The sequence below is a fragment of the Porites lutea genome, chromosome 4, assembly GCF_958299795.1.
Source record: "Porites lutea chromosome 4, jaPorLute2.1, whole genome shotgun sequence".
Lineage (NCBI taxonomy): Eukaryota > Metazoa > Cnidaria > Anthozoa > Scleractinia > Poritidae > Porites > Porites lutea.
The window spans coordinates 49,031,106-49,045,460 of record NC_133204.1 but is presented as its reverse complement, the minus strand read 5'-3'; the positions used below and the strand labels follow the sequence as shown (position 1 = coordinate 49,045,460).

The following is a 14,355-nucleotide window of genomic DNA, read 5'->3' as shown; positions in this document are numbered from 1 at the left end:
TGTAAAGTCTTGGCTGCGTTTGAATGTCTAATATTTCAAAACTTACTGAAAACTTCACCGCCTGCAAGAACGAGGATCACTAAAAACATCTTGGTCAAAAGGTGCGTTTTAAAATATATTTTTGTTCGTCCAAACTTCCTCTCAGATTGTTACCAGAAAAAAAATGTATGGTTACTTTATAGATCTTTGTTTGCCAAGACCTGGAATGGCATCAAAGCGAAAGTGTGACCAACTGGTCAGAGATTTTTTTGCAATGCCAGAGTCAACATGGCTTAAAAACTCTTTACACAGTAATGGCGGCTCTACGATGAAATAAATTATTCTAGTCTGGAACAATGAACAAACTCTCAACGTACTATGAACAATCAAGTGCCAATTTAATTTGTTTTCTTATCAAGATGATCAGTTCCTGCCAGTCACGGCAATTTCATTTTCACTTCCCAATTTTACTTCATCTTTTGTTTTTGAGACAAATTACCACACGTCGGCTTATGATTCTCAAAATTTTAAGAAAAAGTCATTCTTATTATTGTGGAATATAATGATTTACTTATTTACCTCTTAATAGCTGTGACTCTATTACAAACAAATAGGATTCCTCCCTATCCCTTTGAATTACCTGCCAAACCGCAAGAAATCATGAAGGTATGTTGAGTTTATCTTATTTAAACTGTCTCAATATATATTAGGTCATTCAATCTGCAGCTGATTTACACTACTAACAACCCCTGACTAAGTCAAGAAACACGCGAGGGTGTGTTTATGACGAGTTGATCATTACGTGGGGTGGCAAATAAATCAGTGATGTTAGACTCTCTCTCGCAATATCATTTCAACTCACGAAAATAAGAGCCTTTATGTAATGCATGCCTTATCTGACGTGAAGAAAGTGAAAACGTGGCCAGGTACGAATGTTATGTTATCGTCGTGACCAACACAAAAGCTCGACTTTGGGGGTGACGCACCGATCAGCGGTCGAACTTATTTCAATCGTGCTAGTCCTAAAGGAGATCCAGGAATATGAATTGAATGAGGCGTTGTTGCATAATGGGCCCTTTGCAGAATGAAACGGTCACATGGTACAAAATACACCTAACTGGATGAAAAACGACGCAGTGGAACCTTGAAAAGAAAGGATATTAGCTTTTTGAATGATGTAATCTCTTTAGTTTTCTTGCCCCTCTGCGTCAGTCGTTTGCTATCAAGCGTAGATACAGTACTTGAATTTAATGGCATTCGTGTAGACTTTCGTGACGCCGGTTAAGTAAGGTTAAAATTCTCTCGTGTCTTTTTTAAAGCATCCTCCTTACTTATTCTTTCAGCGTAGAGCATTCAGTCCTGTAACAATCTTTCTTCTAATTGCGAGCTTCATCGTGGTATACAGTGCTAGTTTTCATCCAGGTGGAACTAAAGATGGCGAAAAAAAGATGAAAAATAAAGTCAAAAACGAGCCACGAAGTACTGTTCGTGGAGTATCAAAAGGCTGGATAGCTCACGTGCGACGTACGCGGACTAGGAGAAAATACAAACATCGAAGTAGGAATCCAACAATAAATCCCCCTACAAAGATCACTACTGTACCATCGTTAGGAAAGAAAATCTGTAGGAACCACACAAGGGTTTCTCGAATTCAAGACGAGCCTGGACCAGTCGTATGCTTGCGAAGAACATCCGAAGAGCTACTGAAACAACTAGAATCTACTGGAGGGTTTTTAAAAAGATATGTGGCAGTGAACAAATCAGATGCAGCCAAGTTTGAAGATTTGACAACTTTTCAAAACGAAGAAATAAATACTCCAAAGAAATCGAAAAAGCTACGTTTTTCGAGAAAATCTCAAGCAACAAAATTAAAATCAGATTTGCTTCATCAAAGGGATGACCCAACCAGCTCCCCTACCGGCACTGAAATTCGTCAGTGCGAAGATCGAGGCACAAAAGTATATGAAACTAATCTTCATCGATTATGCACCGAATGCTCGGCAACCACGAATCTCGGCAAAGACAAATTCCCCAGATACATAAATGAAGTAATTTGTGACGACGCAGACCATCAATGCGCCGCGAACATGGGGTTATGCTTCCAGCGGACATTGCATTTATCGTTTTTGAGATTTGAAGGCGAGTTTGTGGAAGACAAGCTGTTAAGCATCGTTGTGGGAAAAACTGTTTACAAAGAAGTGTGGGAGTCATACGCTCAGGAACTAAGGTCTTGTTGTGAATGTGAGATGTATCCTAGGGTTTATGACCGAATCGCTTCAAAAGATGGTGGAGACTCTGACGCTCAATCCGATGAGGAGGACTCCGAAGCAGGCGATGAAGAAGAATTCGAGACAGATGATGACGACGATGATGATTCATTTATGAGCAAAGATGTTTGACAGATGTTGTCTTTGTTTAGTTTATTTTCGTAATGACTTACAATTTTTTTGAATCTAAAATAGCCTGCCTAAGGGCCTGTTTATATAAAGTAAGGCAGCCCGTCTAGCCTGGCTGTCCCGCTTTACAGGGGTCGCTCGCCCTCACCTAGTTTCGTCTTAAAATTGTCCTTGTGTTTATATGAGAAGGCTCGAGAAACCGAGATCTCAGCCGGAGTGGGCCAGCCCGCCTTCTCATATAAACATATGACAATATTATGATGAGGAAACAAGAGATGAGCCGAACTAGTGCGGCTAATTATCGGGCTGGTTCACTTCAAACAAAACAAGCCCTTAGAACCATCATAGTTAAACTTGAAAGGACATATCACGTGAATAGAAGAAATGATCGCCAGGAAACATACAAAGAACTCATCGGTGTGCAGAACCTTTTTACTTGTCTGTACTAAACAAAGCCTGTTTCAGCGAGCAAGCGGAAATTAAAATCCTGCTCATGCAGTAGTACTATACGTTGGATCAACCGGGTCAGCCCAGCTATTTGTGATCCAAAACATTAAAGCGAACTTCAGTAAACACTTTAGGGAAATGAAAGAAATATTCTTAGTTTTTATCGAATGACAACGCCAGACATACTCTCTCATGAATGCGACCTGTGATTGGCCAATTACTGTCGAGTGGTCAGCCTGGTTGAGACAGTGTGTTGAGTAATTAATCTTGACATATATGCAACTAACCTTGCGTGGTCTCAGTTTCAGATCAGTATACGAACCCTAACGGCAATTTCAACTGAGTAGCTAATAAATAACCAATATACTTACTGACAGCGTCTGCGACATAGAACTAGTTTGATGACAGTCTACAAGCTAAGAAAATTCAGTTCACGAAATGTTTAGAACTGTATTAGTTATATAAAAATGCGGCCGTTGATTTCAGTTTCACAGTATTTAAAAATAATATTTCATAGTAATATATTATTCAGGCTGTAGAAATTAGTTCACGAGATTGGGCCGTGCAGTACTCTTTTACTATAAGAGCTGGTGAGACCTGGGGGGAGGGGAAAGTTCCTGATTACATACTTAGAGTCTTGCCTAGACCCTGTACTGCGTTTTCCCACTCCCTCTCTGTCAATTCACTTCGGTGACGTATGCGAGGCGAAAGACCTTAGATAACAACGACCTCAACCAAGTTGTGGCGTCCAGCGGTTTTAGTGAAAACAAGGGTTTGGGTGGGGTGCTCAGTCTCGCTGGCTCATAAAACCGGGTCTCGGTCGTTCTTATTGAAGGATTTTCATCCAAGGCGACACGTTTTCGCTTGGACCACGTGACCCGAAATGCTTTGGCCGTGCGGAATACTGAGGCCTAGGAACTAGGCAACTTAGAGTCAACATACAGCGCTCTCGTGTGTTATTCAGTAACAGTGAAGAAATCCGAAATTCAGTCTTAAGAACAGGAGCAACAAAGAACAAACCCCACCTGTGTTACTTCAAGTTTTCGTTCCCTCCAGACAAATAACACAGTTATCGGAAAAACACTGAATTCTCCAAAGGCCTCTTTCACGTTATCACAAGTTTATTGTTCACATGTGCTCCCCTAATACACACCGCTTTTTCTCAGCTAATGCCTTTAAGGATTCGCGGTTCGTTCACAACTGAGTTTTTTCCCTCACCACCTTCTCTTCGGAGGTTATCTTGTTATTATGTTTTTACTTTATGTACAATACTCTGATCCTTTGGCACTATGAATACCTGTAAATCTTCATACTGACATAGGGAACGCTTACCTTTTGTATGGAAAACCCGGAAATTCCAAGGAGAACTCAAATGGAACGGTTCATACCGGTGGAAATTGTCCGGAAAAAAAGTAATTCCTTTCGAGATATTACCTTTTTCCCGTTTTTACCGAAACGACCGGAATTTTCTGTGCTATTTGTTTGGATCAGCGCCACGCTCCAAGTCGAGAGAAAGCAAAAAATTTACCGGTATTTGTAAGTGGAATAACTCAATCTCGATCCTGTTTTTGGTGCCAAAAAAATACCAGTACCATATGACGGAAATTTTTCACCGAAAGTAAGCGCTCAGGTTAATGGATCAAAACACGTATATTTCACGTATATTTTGGAAAACTGGTCGTTGTAGACGTTATTTGCGTTTCAAATCTGCTTTACACCTTATTCCTCTTTCCATTCAATTATGCATTTTTCTATTCATCAAGTTCGTGTTACGGCAAAGTCCATGTCGTGCTTTGCATTAAAATGATTGCACGCTGAAACTATTTGCATACAGCTGATTATGCAAGCTTCGCCTCCAAGGCTGTACAACGGGATTACTTGTGCAACTTAAACGCTTCTGAAACAGGGATTAAAATTAATCTAAAATTATTTCAAGACAGGTAAGTTTTATTCAGTGCCTATATTAATTAAGTTGGACTGTAACTAAGGCCCTAGTTGCCGGCGGTCCTTTGAAACACTGAGATAACAACGTCAAGGAAACGTGTTCGAGTTTTCTAGCCCTGTTGCTGCATCCCTTCAAAACATAGTCAAAACCTTGCAAAGGTAATTTGAACTGAGCATTTCATGTAAAACATTATTTACACATGTATCGGGCGAATCAACCGAAGAACCTAGTTTTCTGTAGCCACGTTGGCACCTCAAATACCCTAGGAAAAGAGCTGTCTCATCGAAGGTTCGAATTTACAAAACGACACTGCGAAGCCGTGTAAAAAGAATAGGCATTATTGTTACTGTTTCTTAGGGAACGATATTCTAGGGAAGAAATTTGAAAGCGATCGGAAAGAAAATCAGGCGATTCACTTCCGGCTACCAGTCAGCGGTAGATTACACCCAAACTAAAGCATGCGTGTCACGAGATGAAATCATGACATTTTGTAAGAAACCAAAATAGAGCCATTTTAGTGGCAATTTCTACGAATGAAATGCCCACAAAACGATTGGAAAATTTCTAAACAAGGCTCCTGAATTAAAGATTTAGATGTCAGTAGACGAAGGAGGGCGTCCACTGATCGATTTCGTCTCCGACGGCCGCCCTAATGGGCCCGATGTAGTTCCTTATCACGCCGACCCGGCGAGTTACAGTACAGCTATTGTTGGCGGCTCGCATTATTACGATAACAGAACTTCTGAACAGAGACCTTTACTTGGCAGATCTAGATCACGAATGGACAGTCACAGTGATTCTGAATACCAAGGAAACCATTTCGATGATCCTGAATTTACAGGCATCATACATGCGGCCGAACAAGCAATCGATGTAGGCATTTTGCCCGAACGAATTTACCAGGGGTCGAGTGGAAGTTACTTTGTGAAGGACAGGGAAGGGGTAAGTTCCCAGTGATTTTTAGTTTTTGCAGACTTATTTAACTCCTATCTCTACACGCCGTGGCAGACGGTATTGAGATCCATAACAGACAAATATGGTTAAATTTGTGGTGTGTTATCTTACTTAATTTTCTAAATTAACTTAATTTTCAGTTCCGGTTTCGTTTTATGCAAGGTCATGGTCGCATGTGGGCATTGAAACAGGTTTTATACTTTTGACATTTTGCTTGAAAGAATTGTTGCTGGGTGCCATGCAATTTCTTGCAAACTTTATCACGTTTGTCGTTGTTAAAACTGTGGAATTAATATTTAACTCATATATTATTGATAAATAATATTTACCATTGTATGTGAAACGCATAGCTGATACATGTACATGTTATATGAATTTGTTTGTTTATATAAAATTTAAGACTTAATTGTTTCTCATAAGTGCATCTTGGGGGCTGTAATTATTAGGAGCTTGCCATCGTTTGCATGCAGGTGCACCAATATTTTCTTTAAGTGTTTAAAGTGCAGGCCCAGTTGTTCGAGATAATTGGACAGCACTATCCACCAGATAAATCACTTTTCACTGAATAAGGTTTAGAGAATGTTTTAATTGCATTATCCACTGGAGTAAGATTAATCCAGAAGATAGTGTTTTCCTCCTTTTGAACAAGTGGAGCCTGAGCTTTTTGCTTGATTTCTCGCCCAAATTCCACTTCCAGCAATAAAAACAACTGTTGTTTTGAACAATGTACATGTACCTTTATGTTTTACACGGTATTATTTGCAGAAAAAGATTGGTGTATTCAAACCCAAGGATGAGGAACCTTATGGACACTTGAACCCTAAATGGACAAAATGGTGTCACAAAATTTGTTGTCCTTGCTGTTTTGGTAGAAATTGTTTAATTCCAAATCAGGGATATTTATCTGAGGCAGGAGCAAGCCTGGTTGATGGTAAACTTGGTCTTAATGTTGTCCCTAAAACAAAGGTGAGAGCCAAAAATGGTGTCACAAAATTTGTTGTCCTTCAGTTTTGGTAGAAATTGTTTAATTCCAAATCAGGGGTATTTATCTGAGGAAGGAGCAAGACTGGTTGATGGTAAACTTGGTCTTACTGTTGTCCCTAAAACAAAGGTGACAGCCAATAACTACTGCCAACAGGTTAATGCCTCTTGGTGAGGTACACATTTTGCCATAAAGAATGATGTTCATTCATGTTTAATCGCTATTTACATGTACATAGTAATTATTGTGCATGGCTTCTGATATTATGACCTCAACTATTCCTCTTAGGGTGACCTGAACGTGTATATGTCACAGTTAATTTTTATCCCAGGTAATTTTTGTTTTTCTTTTGTTTTTGGTTATGGTAATGTATGCTTATGAAGTTGAAACAAAGAAAAATAAAAGTTACCTGCGATAAAAAAAAACTACAACATATACGAACAACATATACTAAAAATATGAACCTGGATTTAGGTTAATAAGCATAAAGTATACAGATTATTAGATTTAAAAACACTGTACTTTCTTTTTTCTTTCAGGTCGTAAGACTTGCTAGTCCAACATTTAATTACACTGCATTTGATCGAGCAAAGGCAAGGTCAAAAAAGTTTGCAACAGAAAGATTTCCAGATACTTTAGGAAAGCATGTTAAAGCCGGACTACCTGCTAAGGTGAGGCTTTTAGTAAGGTTGCAAAGTGTCAGCATACAACGTTCTCATTACATACTCTTGGGTATCTTGGTCACAGCAAACAATCAAGGGACCTTTTTTATTCATGATGTTGCTAAAAAGTATAACATGTCTGTTATCAATACATGTATTGCATTAATGCAAATCCTAAATAAAATAACGAAAAGACCTTTACACTGATCATTACTCTTGTTTTAGAATACATGTTCAGTCTAGTTGACATTGTATATATATATATATATATATATATATATATATATATATATATATATATATATGTTTTGGTTCAATTTTATCCTTGGTTTAAATTTCATTTCCTCTTGTTTTTGGCAATAAATATTGTTATCATTACAGTATATAAGTAACTATATCAGAAAAATCATCCAGATGCAACAAGGTCAGTGCACATACTGTAACATTTCTCACTTGTGTCTCCAAATTAACCAGATTGTGTCTCAGCACATATTCATTTCAGAAAATTTCTGAAGGGCCATGCCCTCTGACTCCCCAGGAAGCTCGTGGCCATCCTACAGCTGTAGATAGAACCCTGACAACATACCCACTGTTCATCACCATTCCTAAGACCTCACATAACCTCTCTGGAAGAACCGTTGAGTCATTCCAAATAAGAAAGTCTACACGTTCTGTTTTATAGCAAATTAATTCATGCAAGGTCTTACCATTTTAGTTTGTATAAATACCTGAGTCTAAGAACTATGAATTATTTAAGAATGTTCATGGAACATGTACACATGTACTGCAAATCCAGCATTCTCATTGGCTGATGCACTTTCCTTTCCATATCTGTGACCTCATACAAAGTGAGTAGAGAAAGCCAAATTTTCTACTGGTCAGCAACATATATCTATCAAAAGAAAACTCAAGTTTGCTTCTGATAACTGAAAATTAGAAATCAAGAATACAGTGTACATGTACTTTCAATTATTGTTACATATGTAGCTTGTAAGGAGCAATGTGAATATAGGACAGAATACTAATGTCTTTGGAAACTTTTTGTTTTCCAGCTTGGCTCTTTTCAGCTGTTTGTAGAGGGTTATAAAGATGCTGAGTTTCATCTGAGGAAGTTTGAGGTGGAAGCACTTCCAGCTGTTACACACAAAGAATTTATTCTTCAATTTCAAAAACTTGTCTGTCTAGATTATATTATTAGAAATACAGGTAAATACAATAATTTGCTCTGCAATATAAAACTATTTTACAAAATTCAAAGTGCTGCAAAAAGCATAAGTATCATTAGATACATCAGTTATGTCGAGGAAGTCATTATCCAGGCCCCTTTTTTGACATTCCCCCACTTAACTTTCAATGTTTATCAAAATTAATAAACATCTAGTCGTTTGTAAGGCAGTTGATTTTAATGTTATTTTTGTCAGTGTTTCCATCTCAGGGCCTTTTTGCTAGGAACAGGTTCCCTTTAAAAAGTCATGTGACCCCAAAGTAGCCAGTGAAAACACTTAGCATGCTTTTGCAAAAGAATTCCAGGTCTATACTTGTGACAGTAATCCCTCCTGTTATTCCATAGAGTAAAATGAAAAAAACTTCTTTTCCATTCCAGATCGAGGAAATGATAATTGGCTCATAAAGTATGAAAGAACACCAGAAGTAGATAGACAAGTGGAAGGTGAACAAGGGGTGAGTAGACCAGTGTGTTCCATGACATGTAGGTGCTCTGTAGTAACATGTAAGTCTGTCTGTATCTGTGTTTAGGGGGCGGGGGTGTTAAGGGGAGGCAGCACTTTTCGGTTGCTGATCTCTTCTCTGGCAATAATCCTGTATTAGTATTTACCAAATCAGTGAATAGCAATTTTTGCGTGTTTTGATTGGCTCCGGTAACTCGGAATATCCTTGGCTATTCACTGTTTTGCGACTGGAGCCAAAATGACATATTGTTTCTAGACATGTTCGGAAAGACGAAATTGGAACAATGAATGAAGCAGCCATACATACAAATGCAGAGGAAGTGACAACCTTTGGCTAGTCAGTGTTTACTGGTAGTTAGAAAATTATTTTCATGCTGAATTTGCAACAAAATCATAAAAATGCACTTGACAAAATCCCCAAATATGTGGTAATTGTAAACAAAGTTCCTACTAAGTGAAGTTTTTTATTTACAAAAGTAACTTTTTTCGTTTTTATCCAACTGAGTTTGGTAAATACTAAAACAACTATCCCCCTCAGAGTCGGTGAACAGTGCTAGATATATACCTCGACGCTTCACCTCTGGGTATATATCCACCACTATTCACCTCCCCTTCAGGGGATAGTTGTATATTCTTGACAATGTTTTAATTGATATTCACAAAGGTCTACCAAATTTGGTCAGAGCTGGCTGGTTATGAAGAATTAGCCAGGGGATTTGAGTCAATCGGAAGTAGTGAAATATATTGTTTCAATGAATAAATTGAATACTTTATGAATGAACTCTTTTGTTAACAGGGTGACTGGGATTATGTGGATCCTCCCAAAATATATGTGGCTGCTATCGACAATGGACTGGCGTTTCCTTTCAAACACCCTGACTCTTGGCGTGCTTGTAAGTATATTGATTTGAAAAAATGTTTTTCTATGATAATTATCTTTGCTGTATAAGAAGTTCTTGGATCATAAAGACAAGAAAGTACATGTAGAGTCACGTGGGCCATAAGGCCCTGCAAGAGCTCAGCACTGGCGTACATGTATGTTTTGCATTACTGTGTTCTTTTTGAAGATGATCTGAACTGCGGAAATACAAATTTAAATGAAGATATGATCATCGCAGTGGTAATTGCAATTTAAGCAATTGCAAATTAACCCAAAATTTCGGGACTTCAACGGGATTCGAACCCATGGCCTCTGCGTTAGCACTGCACCGCTCTCTACCAACTGAGCCCTGAAGACCCATACATTGGGAGCAGGCCAGTTTGTTGAGTTCATCTTAACCCGTGAAAGGAATGAACTCTACCAATTTGCCTGCTCCCAATGTATGGGTCTTCATAGCTCAGTTGGTGGAGCACTGAAGTGTTAACGCAGAGGCCATGGGTTCGAATCCCGTTAAAGTCCCGAAATATTTTCGGGTTAATTTGCAATTGCTTAAATTGCAATTGTGTGTTTTCACATGACGTCATGACAGCCATATTTGTGTCCCCAAAAAATAAAACGGCTGCCATGTTTGTGTCCCAAACCAGTCCTGTGGGAGTTGAACTCTTTTCTTATGTGAACGCTTTCTTTTGTTCCAATAAATTTGCATAGATGCTGGAAACGTGAGTGAAAACACAGAATTACCACTGCGACGATCATATCTTCATTTAAACATATTCCTTTTATCTTGCAGATCCATTTCACTGGGCATGGCTAACACAAGCTAAAGAGCCATTTTTGGAGGAGATATGTGAGCTTATTTTACCGCTTCTTTCCGATATGAATTTTGTACAGGATCTAACGGATGATCTTTACCTTCTTTTTCGGGTATGTACTCGGCAAGATTATATTGGGTAGAAAAGTTTGAATAGAAATAAAGTAACATGTCTTTTCCAACTAATGGTCATTATTGTCTTTTTTTTTTCCTTAACAGGAGGATAAGGGCTTTGATAAATCTTTGTTTGAACGCCAAATGTCAGTGCTACGGGGACAGGTAAGGTATATTTTTTCCTGTATTAATTTCCAGTCATTAAAACACTACTACAAAAAAATAGAGGCACGTCCTCATGACGTCCTACAGGAAGTCATTCAATATTATTGACTCTCACTGAGAATTTTCCAAATATACTTCAATTTATTCTTGTAGGATTAGCAACAGATTTAGTAAAATAAGGCGGTTCATTTTTCTTTTCATTTTCCGCCTTTTTACCCTTCATCATCTTGACGATTGTTATATTTACATTGTACACTTATATTGTACACATTGTAAACGCCTGCGAATCTGACCAGAGCAACATTGATGCGTTGCAACTTTCACGGAAACTGTTTCTGGTCCGTAGCTAGTTGTTATGGATTTTTTTTGTTTCCTCAAGACTTACTCGTCTTAGGTGTGCGTAATTGGGTCTACAACGTTAAACATCTTGTCAGGTTCTCGTCAACTAAGCTAACCTCTCTCTTCCTTTCTGTGATTTTCTGTCTCATTATTTTCAGATCTTAAACTTAACTCAAGCTCTGCGAGACAAGAAATCTCCTCTTCAGCTTGTACAGATGCCTGTTGTTATTGTAGAAAGAAAGAAAGTCGACGCTGGAGATAGGTTGAGAAGCCAGAGTCATGCCTTTACTCAAAGCTTCCAGCATCGCTCGCCGTTCTTCTCCTGGTGCTAACAGTGAATTTAGTGACGAACGCTTTTGTTGGTTAATGATCAAATCATTCAAGACAGGAATTCTGTTAATAGATGATCATAATAGATGATCAAGCATGTACAATCCTTATGAGATACAGTAACAGCGTCGTTCAACGTAATAACAGGAGCTTGGACTTTTCAAGGTCTCTGGGACAGACGTTCAAGTTGATGAAAATGAGATAGGAAGGAAGATGGGCCTGTTTGTGGTACGGCTCGGCTGTCGAGTCTTAAAACTCGATGAAAGAACTTATATTACAAATTACAATTATGTGGTAGATCTTAGTAACGTTCTCTAGGATAACTGCTGTAATTGGTGACCAAGTAAGATGCTCCTGGTATTTGAAAGTGATAAAAATCTGAAAAAGTTGATTTTTTCCTGAAGAACTTCAGGCGAATAGGCAAATTAAACTTGGTACTTAAATAAAGGTAAAATCCCCCCCCCCCACCCCCCTTATTCCTTAATCCATCAAACCATCAAATGCTTAAAGTTGTTTATCATAATACTTTGGGGTTTCACCCTACCTGTAGGCTTAACATGTTTAGAACCAGTCGAAAGCTGTTATTCAGTTCGATGTGTCAAGGCATAAGAAACTTGAGTAACTGCAATTGATCTTTTTTTCCATATTTTAATGGCATTTTTTTAGAGGGTTCTATCGTTGTTTGATTTGCCAACTGCCTAGTTAGGAATCAATAATAAAAATTATCAATTCAACGTACGCAGAGTTGGAATAAATCATTACTGTGGTACAGTAATGATTACAGTCTAGGTTAAGGACCAAAGTTTTGTTGACGTTTAACTAGTTTTTTCCTGGCAGAACCAACTGTGTCCTCAGTAACTTGATTCAACTGTGATTGTTGATGTATGCTTTGCCTTTAATTCAAATTTGCATTTATTTTTTCTTCTTTATACATGACAGCATTATAGAAATTTGTAGAACCATCAAGCAATTACACTGAACGATCCAATCCGCATCATACAGTTAAATACTCATATCCTAAGAAAATTGCTTTAAAATGTTCGTCTCTTAACATGCAGTAAAACAACCACAAACACACTGAGACCCTGTGACAATGCAGTATAACATGTTAATACAGAAAACTGTTGTTTTTTTATTAGAAGATTTGAATGTAAGTACCGCATTATTAATCCGGACTACAGTAACACTATTTGGTGTCTTATCTTGCATTGATTCACTTTTCTACTCTACTGTGTGTTTATTGACCGTTGAAGTCCCAATAGTGACCAACATCAATTTTCTCCTAACGATATCCATACATTGTCAAGAGATACGGTTATGAGAATTGATAAAATGATCACCATAATGAAAATGCAAACACATTCTGTAAAGAATTTAATTATAGAGGTCAGTTTGGAGAATTTGTATGTGTATGTTAAACAATTATTGGATGAGGTTGAGCATGATATCATGAATTATCAAAACCGAGGTCTGTGTTATCTGCCTCAGCCTTCGGCTTCGGCAGATAATACAGACACGAGGTTTTGATAATTCATAATATCATGCGAAAAGCGAATTCAATAATTGTTTTATTATACATTTTTTAAACAGTAGGCAAAAGAAGACATTCAGCTATTCTGTTTCTGGGGAGAACACTCCAAGGGGCTTGGTAACTAGGCAGACGTTGAACTTGACATGATAAATGCAATATCTGCAGCAGATATTGCATTTATCATGTCAAGTTCACAAGCTATTGTGAATTGATTGAATGCTCTCGACCAATCAGATTTTTCATAGTGAGTCTGATGTATAATAGTAAGGCTTAAAGGGTTAAGGAATTGGGAGTTACAACCAGCTACATGGATCCGGCTGAAGTGCTGCTTAACTTAATTACATCCTGGAAGTTCTTAGCTTGTAGTTTCTTTTATTCGGTCCTCTATGAATTTTGATCGGTTCACTTCAATAAGTAATCTTCTATTAATTATTAAAAAGAAATAAAACAATCTTTTCCTTAGAAACGACGCTGGAAACGAAATTGTTATTTCAGTAAAACCTCTTCTTGTAATGGGCACCTGTGATTTTGTGGAGGTTGCACTGTGCTGAAGGAAAGAAGTATGATAAAAGAGAAAAATATTAGGATATTTTAATAAACTTAGTTAAATATGTTGTGCATAATTCTGTGTCAATTTTATGCGTTAGGTTTCGTGGCAGTCCGTGCTGAGTGAACACAACTTGCCTAGGAAATGATATAGGAAGTTGCTAACTCCGAATCGAAGAACTCGAGAATCGTAAAGGAGGACCTCTCTTCTTCCTACCCTATGTTATGCTAATCTAAAACCAACTTACTTCACAACCTGCGCCATTTTTCGGGGCGTGGCTACTGCTGCAGCACCGCTGTTACGCCGCTGACACCAAACGCTTAAAAAATGCCTAGAGTGTAAACGAATCTCATTGTGGCAGTACTTAAATTTGTTCTCTTTTTCGTTTTTTTTTTTTTTTTTTGCGGTTTTAACTGCATGCTTTGTCAAATAACGTATCAGAGGTATAATGTAGCCTGAATTTCCGACATCACTTCGAGTCGCTTACTCCATTGGGTTTTCAACTGATTTTCTAAGAAGCAATCCTTGGCAACCTGTTTTCTTTCTTTTTTTTGTAATAGTCTTTTATTTACACAAAACATGTTA

General features: G+C 38.0%; 2 protein-coding genes across 2 annotated transcripts; both read left to right on the top strand.

Moving 5' to 3' along the window:
• Window positions 1-627: 627 nt before the first annotated feature.
• Window positions 628-2,475, top strand: LOC140936025 (uncharacterized). The gene is made up of 2 exons (XM_073385605.1): window positions 628-645; window positions 1,323-2,475. The coding sequence occupies exons 1-2, from the start codon at window positions 640-642 to the stop codon at window positions 2,376-2,378; spliced, it is 1,062 nt and encodes a 353-aa protein (XP_073241706.1). The 5' UTR covers window positions 628-639; the 3' UTR covers window positions 2,379-2,475.
• Window positions 2,476-5,243: 2,768 nt separating this feature from the next.
• LOC140933931 (phosphatidylinositol 4-kinase type 2-beta-like) lies at window positions 5,244-12,223 on the top strand. Its single transcript, XM_073383601.1, has 9 exons — window positions 5,244-5,709; window positions 6,487-6,687; window positions 7,243-7,374; window positions 8,418-8,571; window positions 8,969-9,045; window positions 9,850-9,946; window positions 10,724-10,857; window positions 10,964-11,023; window positions 11,521-12,223. The coding sequence occupies exons 1-9, from the start codon at window positions 5,362-5,364 to the stop codon at window positions 11,692-11,694; spliced, it is 1,377 nt and encodes a 458-aa protein (XP_073239702.1). The 5' UTR covers window positions 5,244-5,361; the 3' UTR covers window positions 11,695-12,223.
• Window positions 12,224-14,355: the final 2,132 nt, after the last annotated feature.